Source organism: Octodon degus, unplaced genomic scaffold (assembly GCF_000260255.1).
Source record: "Octodon degus isolate 3935 unplaced genomic scaffold, OctDeg1.0 scaffold00214, whole genome shotgun sequence".
Lineage (NCBI taxonomy): Eukaryota > Metazoa > Chordata > Mammalia > Rodentia > Octodontidae > Octodon > Octodon degus.
The window spans coordinates 3,097,516-3,107,301 of record NW_004524790.1 but is presented as its reverse complement, the minus strand read 5'-3'; the positions used below and the strand labels follow the sequence as shown (position 1 = coordinate 3,107,301).

At 38.3% G+C, this 9,786-nt stretch overlaps 1 protein-coding gene across 1 annotated transcript in view; it reads right to left on the bottom strand.

Moving 5' to 3' along the window:
- Positions 1–6,089: 6,089 nt before the first annotated feature.
- The window catches only part of LOC101583481 (vomeronasal type-2 receptor 116-like), a 19,050-nt gene continuing 15,353 nt past the window's right edge, over positions 6,090–9,786 (bottom strand). Inside the window, 1 exon segment of the mRNA XM_023705135.1 lies at positions 6,090–7,012. Coding sequence (XP_023560903.1) covers positions 6,090–7,012 — 923 coding nt within the window.

Below are 9,786 nucleotides of genomic sequence, written 5' to 3'. Positions count from 1 at the left end.
ACACATAAGTCCAAAAATCTAACCATATACAACCTTGAAGCAGGACAGTCCCACAACATTTCTTTTCCTGTTTCTTACTTTCATTTACCACCCCCTTCTTTTTGAGATAATCATTTACCCGAGAGACAGCACGGCAACAACTGGCATGTCATGACAAGCAGCTCATATTCAGAAGACCAGAATGACAGGCACTCCAAGCATGAAACTATTATTACAGATTACCGTCTTCAGTGCAGTTGCTTAGTTAGAAAAATAACTCTTTCCACCATATTTAGTTTATCAAGACACAGCTCAGGCCCAGCATGTGTGTGGAAGAGCTTCCATTCACCTGAACCTGCTGGATGCCTATAGACCCAGCCCAGGCTTAGCGTGTGAGTGACATGCTGCGCCTTTCTCTTGGGACCCTTCCAGACAGAGCCCAGGCCCTGGATGTGTGTGAGAGCTTCCATTCCCCTGCACCCTCTGGATACCTCCAGATTCAGCCCTGACCCAGTGTGTGAGTGAGACCTTCCTCCATGCCCTCAGGACACCTCTGAATCTCTCCAGTACCGTCTTAGCCTGACTGTGAGGGGGACCTATCACGGTGCTTTCAGAACCCCTCCAGTCCCCTCCAGAACCAGTCCAGGCCCAGCATGCACCTGAGACCTTCTGTCATGCTCTCAGGACACCTCCATATGTAGCACAGTCCTGGCTTGACTATGAGAGAGCTTCCATGTGCCTATGCCCTCTGGATCCCTCTGGACCCAGCACAGGCATAGCTTGTGAGTGAGACCCTGTGCTCTGCTCTCAGCACCCTTTGAGACCCATCCCAGGCCTGGCATACAGGCCTGGTGTGAAACTCTGCAGCTGATATCCCTGCAGAGAGGCTAGGGGCCAGAACCACCCACCTAATTCAGAGGCTGAATATCTTGCCAGAGGGGAACAGCAGGTTCACTTTCAAGGGCTGCAGCAAGAAGAAGCTGAGCACATAAGCCAGACCCAAGCCAGGCATATTGGGAAGAGTTCAAACTTCATAGATCCGGACCCAGTAAGCTGAGACACATTGCTAGACCAGATTTATAACAGCACCTTTCCCCTTTCTCTCGTGAAAGAGAAACGGGGCAAAATGTGACTGGGGTAAAAGAGTCTGCCTAGAGAACACAAGGTACAAGGAGAAGTGATCAGACATAACTTAGGGGAACTAACCTAAATACGAATTTCCAATTTAATATCTGCTTAACTAGAAAGACATAATGCAAAAAAATTTAAAAAGTAAAGACATAATGTTGGCTCTTACTGTCTAAAATACAAAGCCATTAATTACAAACATTTGTCCATTGCTAAATATCACTATCCATTATTAGTGTTCCTAATTGTAGTTCTGTAAATAGAAAAATATAACTGCCTCAACCATATAGTCACACTTGAGTAAGAATTTCAGCAGGTGCTAAGGTTCAAACTGCCACAAAGCTCTACACTAAAGGTCAGAGGACAGTTTTATACAAAATGACAAAGAGAAGGAGCAAAAGGCATTCTCAGGCCCCAAGTCAACCCAGACAAATGCAGGACACACTAGCACAGAAGAAAATTGGAACCACACAGTTGAACTGTCTGGATTAATAGTGTTTGATATTTCTTAGTCATTTCTAAATAATAAATATTCAGCAAGTCAGGAGAGAACAAAAGAACTGAAGAGACAAGCAGGCATGAATAGCCCATTAGGAATAAGATTATTCACATAAGAATAAAAGAAAATCCTGGCAGAGGTCCCAGACAAAATTTAAGTAAATGATAAAAAATAATTTCTAATATACAGTTGATAAGTGAAAGTCATTATGACACAAACATATGTTGCATAACAATAGCATTAACAAAACTTACAATATAATATTTTTAAAGCCCTAAGAGTCTGGTAAAGAGATAAAAGCACTAAAAAATATTTTAGGGCACACCATCTCTGACCCTCACAGTAGCTTGGCTGGGCTTCAACCACTGCTCTCAAAGTCATAGAAGTCAGATTGTCCCCAGGAGAGTTGTGGAGACTTAGTGAGCTCTACCCCATCTCTTCCTCCTCCTCATCAAAGATCCCCTAAGCTGTGACCACTTCACCGATCATTGTGATCATCATTGCTCTGTTGAGCTGATGCTGCCTGTACCACTGGTAGCTGGAGGCTTGATGAGTGCTACCCTGTGAACCCAAAGATTGAGAAAGCCTTGCAGAACTTCAGGCTTTCCTCCTCATTCTCTCCTGAGGTGCTCCATTCACACCCCCAGACTTTAAAAGAACACTGAACCCTACACATCAGGGTCTTTGGTGAACATATTATGTGTTGATAGCCAAGGTATTCTGAGGGTTAAAGTACAAATATGGTCACTGTATTTGCATATCTGAACACAAGTTCTTTCCTCTTTCTTTCTCATTTTTGCAGAGGTTGAAGTTCTCTCCTCTGATCCTAAACTCTAGCTCCTGAAAGAATGCATAAGCCTGGGGGACCGCTCAGTGGAATAAGTGCTTCCCTGGCAAATGCAAGGGGCTGACTTCAATCCCCAGTTCCGCAAAAAACAAAAAACAAACAAACAAAAAAGCTCAACAACAAAAAAATGCAAAAGAATGCATAAGCCTAAGAATAAGATCTTAGAACTGCAAGTGCGTTCTTTTCAGGCACAGAGCTCACAGAGCATAAGACTGGAGCCGGACCAATTGCAAAAGCATCCTGAGGCTCTGAGCATATGTGAGGACAGCATTGGACAAAAGAACAGTAAGCAGCTCATCCCCTTCTTCTAGGAATAGAAACAGATCCTTCATCCTTGAACTAGTCTTGAAATCTGGTCACTCTTGATACCTGATCAGTTTGTCATTCCCCATCCTACTCAGATGCTGCCTGATCACACTGGGCTGTCTTTAGTTAGGGTCCTTTCTGAGAGATTATCTGGAGTCTCCCATTAACCTCCTCCAGACTTGTGGTTAGTGCTAAGTACTCACTAACCCATCCATCACTCACAGTCCACCTCGCCAAACAAACCAAATTTCAGTGCATTCTATACTGAGTAAAATGAAAATCTTCTTATAATTTTCAGTAAGTTCCATGAGTAATTAATCTTCTCTCATTGTGTAGGATATTAAGAGGAGAGTTCTCTTAGTTAAACACTCAAAAATAGTCCTGATGTGTCACCATAAGGGAACACCAAATAGCAACAGCAAGAGTCAAAGTTTTATATGGAGCATATCTGTAACAACACACATTTTAGAAAATGAAGGAACAAAAACACACATTTAGGATGTTAGGTCAAATACCTGTAAATCAGGCTGCTCAACAACCTGAAGGAAAAGAAACACATGAGCCGAGGAAATTGCCCTTAGCATAATTAGCATGGGAAGTTTCCATCTCAAAAACAATGCAAATATTGGGAATGTGTTTAGAAATGAGTTAGAATATAACCAAATATCTGGATGTTGAGAAGAGTATCAGAGAAGTACAGACACTATGAATGGAAGCAAAAGGCCCAAATCCTTGCTCTGCTGCTCCTGCTTCCAAAGAGGTTTAGCATTAAAGAGTCCATGGGCAGATCCATTTAATGCATAGACCTCAATTCCCAAACAACAAAAGCCTCTCTATCATCAAGGTATAAATAATAAAACAAAATGTAAAAATTCTTAATAAATATCACATACATGATTACACAAAAGAAAGTGAAAACACCAAAAAATTTACAACACCAGGTCAGATGATTCCAGTGCTGATTCCACTGCTGAGCAGTCCTTTCATGTGGTTTTCAGGGTTATGATTGGAAAGGGTCCAGACAGAATGTGATCTCTTAGTCCTCGCACCAGTAGGCCCCTTAAATACCAGTTGACACAAAAGTAGGAGTATCCCAATCTTTTCTGTGACCAGAAATAGAGACTATAGTCACCAATACCTGGCCAAGTACCTAAGGGAACAAAATACTCATCTTCTAAGCAGGTAAGAAATCAACATCTTGGGAGTTGGCTAGGTTACCAATGACTTTCTGCTGATATCAGACTGTCCTAAAAACAATCTAATGTGCAATTTTTATTATTTTATTTTATTTTTTGTATTTTAGGGAAGGGTCTATCTACAAGATGTTCAGGATGTCACTACTAGATTGGACTCACAGTAATCCACCTGTTTACAGCATCCCAAGTGCTAGAATTACAGGGGTGTGCCACCATGCCCAATCTCAATCGCTTTCTCACAGCATCCTAGGGGAGGGGCCTGCACGGCAGGACAGGGGATAGAACCCCAAGCCCCTGTGCCATCTTGCAGGAGCTTTAATCGTCTGAGCCCAATGACCAGCCCTGACTTGAGCCTTTTACAGCTCAACATAATAGTATGGTATGTCTTTTTATAGTTCATGGTTATAATTTTCTGTTGGATAGTTAAGAACAAGTTAAAATAAGACCTATATAAGTTAAAATGTAACTTCCATGTCTGGCAAGGTCAGTCAAATCTCCCAAGGATTTACCCTGGAACCATATACAGAGCCTTGTATATCTTTTGTCAGTGTCATCTATCTGGATGAGGCATGGCCACTTCTTGACCAATTTGCTTTCTGTGAAAGCCAGAGAGAAATTTTTTCTCTCTAGGTGACTCTCCTTAGGCACATTATACACCATCAATCACTTTTCTCTGTCTCCCCAAATTTCTTTTATAAGAAAATTTGGGACACCACTGAGTTACAAGATGTCACAGCACAGGTTCTCATGTCCTGAGTCTTTACCAACCTTGAAGGGCAAGGACCAAAGTATTGGCTACCCTTGCAGCGCCTCTTTCTCCCTTATTTTTGTCTGCAAAGTTTAGTTGTGATACATCCAGAAGAGAAGCTGTGAGTTTGCTGAATTGTCTTCCTCAGCTCTCAAGGCCCCATTCTCAACTCCAACATGAGTGCAGCACAACAGCATGGCAGCCCACTACATTATGTTATATATCAAATATACACAAGACAAATACTAGATGTATGATTCCTAATGAAGGGCTATTTAGGATGGTACAAGAAAAGATTGAGACTATTATGCATATAAAATATCACTACTACACACTAACAAGTTCCGTGTAATTTAAAATGCACATTGAACACATTGCCTTTTTTGCCTTGAGCCATTGAGATTTACTGCAAAACAACAAATTAAAACATCATTATGCACATTTTCATTATTATAAATTAGAAATTCACAAAGATGAGTTGTCAAAGTCAGCATTTAATTTTTAAACTTTGATCTATTTGTCTGTCTGTTTATTTTTCATTTGTTTGTTACAAGGTCTCTCTACAGCACTCAGACTCATCGTTATGCTCCTATCACAGCCTTGCCAGGGTTAGGATTGCAGGCATTTGAAACCGTGGCTGGTTTTGTTGGTCAGCACGGCTTGCAGTACCAGGCACTGAACCTGGGACCTTGTGCTTCCCAGTCTGGTGCTTTGACAACTGAGTTATCTCCCCAGCCACAAAGTTAGCATCTTGAATGTTAGAAAACCATAGAAAATATTCACCTTCATTCCTTCATTTAAGTTGATGATGACTAGCTGTAAGTTAAAAAAAATGGACACGATGCTATTGACCTTTCCATGCCTGGTTAGCAACTGATTCTCAGAGGAGATCCACATGGAGTATTTCCAAAAGAAACAAGGACGTTCAGTTATAAGATGGGGTAGGCAGTCTGTTTAATAACCTGAGAATTCAAGAGTATTTGTGATGCCATATGACCAGTGATTTCTGGAATACAGAAAGACTAATGTAAGTGAAAGTCTAAACTCCCTTAGGGGATTCAGAAGTTTTCATCTATGAATAAAAATTAGTGTTTCAAAATTCATAACAGTGTTCAAAATTCAAGGCAAAAACAAAATAAGATAACAGTAGAATCTAAAGTGAGCATAAATAATAAAGTTCATGGAATAAAAAAGGAACAAAGTTTAAATCAATTTGCTGTTGAAAAATGTAACAGTTTTGGACAATCACAAGTATAAATCTATTACAGAAAAAATAGTCCTTTATTTATTGCAGTAACTCACAAAATATCTAGCATAAGCTTGCAAAATTATTCAGAATTGGCTCAAAACCTAAATATTGCCTTAGTAAAACAATACAACTTTTAGTTAACTGGGCATTTTTCTTCTGGAAGAAGTTTTATCTTTGAACACAGAAAGAGAATTTCTCTCTGGCCTTAGCAAAATAATGTAGCACTTGGGGACAAAGATGCAGCCCAGCAGCCCTGCACTGGAAGCCAAGATAGAGAAGACCTCCATGACCACCATGGCCTTCCCCTTGCTGCTGTGGTACACGGGCAGGAAGATGACCCACACGCTGCAGAACAGCAGCATGCTGAATGTCAGGAACTTGGCTTCATTGAATGTGTCAGGCATGTTCCTGGCCAGGAAAGCCACAGTGAAGCTCACCAGGGCCAGGGAGCCCAGGTATCCCAGGACACAGTAGAAGGCAGTGAGGGAGCCCTTGTTGCACATGATGATGACGTGGCCATGTTCTGAGTGTGGGTCTGTGTCAATGTAGGGTGGATTTGTCCCCATCCAGATTCCACAGAGAGTGATTTGAATCAGGGAACAGATAGGGATGATGAAATTAGGTTCACCTGACACCAGCAATTGTCTCATCCTTTTCCCTGGAGCAGTAATCTTGAAGGCCAGCACCACAGTAATGGTTTTGGCCAAGACAGTGGAAATAGCCACAGTGAACACAACTCCAAATGAGGCCTGCTGGAGGATGCAGGAGGCTGTGCTAGGACTGCCAATAAAAAGCTAAGTGCATAGGAAACAGCAGGCAAGGGAAATGAGCAGGGTGTAGCTGAGAGCTTGGTTGTTGGCCTTGACTATGGGAGTGTCTCTGTGCTTCACAAAGAGTCCAACAACAGCAAGTGTAAGAAGAGTGAGACTCAGGGCAGTGCAAGCCAGAGTCTTCCCCAGGGGTTCTTCATAAGCCAGAAAAGTCTCAGCTTTTTGCAGGTACTGGTTTCTTTGAGGTTTTGCATATTGGTGGTCCGGGCACGTCAAACAGAGCTCCATATCTAGCAAAATTAAAATGTCATTTGCTTGTTTTTTATTTTTATTTTTTTCACAAAACCATCATCATAAATTCAATGGATTTGAACAAAATTGTTCTTTTTTAAAAAACAATTACCTTGTTTTTTTCTCTTTCTCTACTTTATAGGATATGAGACTGAAGTCAAACTTTGAAATGAAATGTATTTGCAAACTATTTAATTTATATGTTTTGAAAAACAATCTCCTTACATCTGCCAAACCTGTGTTCCAAAGGAGAATTTCTTTCCTGAGCTTTCCAGAGCCCTTGATTGTACCCATGTATGAACAAATCACACTTTCTGTTTCTTTGCAGATACCAAATAAAAGAAAAATGTATATAGAATAATTCCTACATAACACTATTGATTTTTACACTTTTAAATCTGTTATATCCATAAAAAATCCTATTTTGCCAAATTACTTTTTTCAAATACTTTCTTATTTGATTTAAATCTAATTTGTATACATGATTCAATAGATATTCAGTGAAGAACCTCACATTAAGAGGCCAACATAATTTGCTCAGTCCAAGGTCTTGCACATGAAGAAACGTGTTGAATGAGAATTAGTTCCATTATTGTGCGTATCATTCTACAAACTTGTTTTCTGCAACTACTTAGTAACATTTTACTGAAAAAAATATATTTTATTAGTTTGCATTTTGTGTCTTTACAAACATTTGCAGGATGTTTACCTACATATTTAATAATTTTAAATATTGCAAAAGCAAATTTTCAAAATTTTATCAATGTGGACCTTATGACTGACATGTGGAATGGAGTTATCTGTTTTGTCTCTTGAACTAGTCTTGTATTCCATAACCAGGAAATCGAGTATCATTTCATTGACCACTGTGCTGTGCATTTCTCATGGTCTGCAGAAAGAAGCCATTAATATTTTAATTTGTTTCGTGTTCTTTTTTCAATTGTTTGTTCTTTTTATATTCTTCATTTCTCTTACATTTCGTATTTTTCTATGTTCTTCAATTTTATGTGCATCTGTTTGGTAATACCAATAACTTGTTGGAAGACAACACTATCTAGTACAAAAAATACTGTGGCATTCATATTATGTTGTTGAATGAAATTGGGTATCACTTTTAATTTTTTATGATTTAAGTCTAAATGTTACTTTCTTCATTTCTTTATTTTTATTTTTCATTTTTTGAATTAATTTTATTGAGAAAAAATTGCAATGAGACAGTTTCAAAACAGATTGGTAGGAGAGCAACAAAAATTAATACATTGCATATTATTGTCTTTGTATTAGTCATTCATAGCACAAGATGCAGACATGATATCCTGTCCAAACACTATTAGTACAAATCTTCTTGAATTAAGAAAAAGTAACAATATATCTATCCTAATTATTTTGTATATACAGATACAAAATAGTCCTTCATTTACTTCTCCTTTTGTGTTTAATTTGGTCAGAGATTGGTATTCCAATGCCATTCAAGTATTGTAGGTGTATGAATTCAGCAAAATATTCCAATATAGTCCAGTAGTCCACAATAGTAGTGGGTTATACACAGGACTGGCAATGTCCGAGGCTGTTGACTTGAGCTTTCCACAGCCCAGCATATTAACATGGATTAACTTTACCATGATATACCTCGTTTCTACACTTTTCTGCTGGATGGTTAAGACCAAGATAAAGCAACACTATATAACAAGAAATGTAATTTTTGTATCTGACAAGGTCAGTCAAGTCCTCTCAGGACTTATCCTGAAACACTGTACCACAGTTTGTAGATTCTTTGTCAGTGTCAGCCATGTGGATGAGTCACAGCCATTGCTTGATTAATTTGCTCTCTGTGAAAGCCTGAAAGAATGTTTTCTCTCCCAATGTGAATGTGATTCTCCTTAAGCACAATCTACATCGTTGATTACTTTCATTTGTGGCCCCCTAGTCTCCTTGAGCAGAAAATTTGGGACATAACTGAGTTACAGAATATTACAGTACAAGTTCTCCTATGTTTAAGTGTTTTATAAAATGAATAAATTCAATTTCCTTCTATTGTACAGCCACTGAAGTAATTTTAAAAAGAACATGTGAATTTAGTTTAAAAGAAAAGTTGATTGTGAACTTTGTTTCTTCTAAGTGCATTTCTCTGCTATAAGTAACACCAGTTAGCTCCTTTTTTCAAAGAATTGATTTCCATCTTCTCTGAAAGAACGAGGTCAGTATAAATATGATTGTGAATGCTTATAAATTTCACTGCTAATGTTTTTAATCTACAAAATTTGAAGTGAAATATTTAACTGTGGACTTTTATCTTTTAATAAACATTATACTGTGTTGACTTTAATCTCATGGAGATTTTGATTTTTAATATTCTAAAAGTTAAGTAATTTTCCTCAAATTTTAGATATTTCAAGGCATAGATTCATGTAAAGTTATTTGCATTTTCATATGAAAATTTTCTATGTAGCAGTACTAATGGACAAATTCATGTCAAGGTACTATACAAGTTTAAAATTTTTCTATTTCTTCTTGATCAATTTTAGTATTCATTGTCAGCTTTTCTTTCAGTAGCATATTTAATTCTGGTAATTTTTTCTGTCTTTATGCGTCTTTCAGATTATTAGCCTCCCTTCATATTTTTGGGTTCCATTTGCTATACTTTTATTTTTCATATATTAATATCAACCCTAGTCTTTTTTTTTTCTCAAAGTTTTATTGACAAAGAGATAGCAATGAGACAGTTTCAAATCAAATCGGAAGGACAGTTTCAACAAATAATACACTGCATATA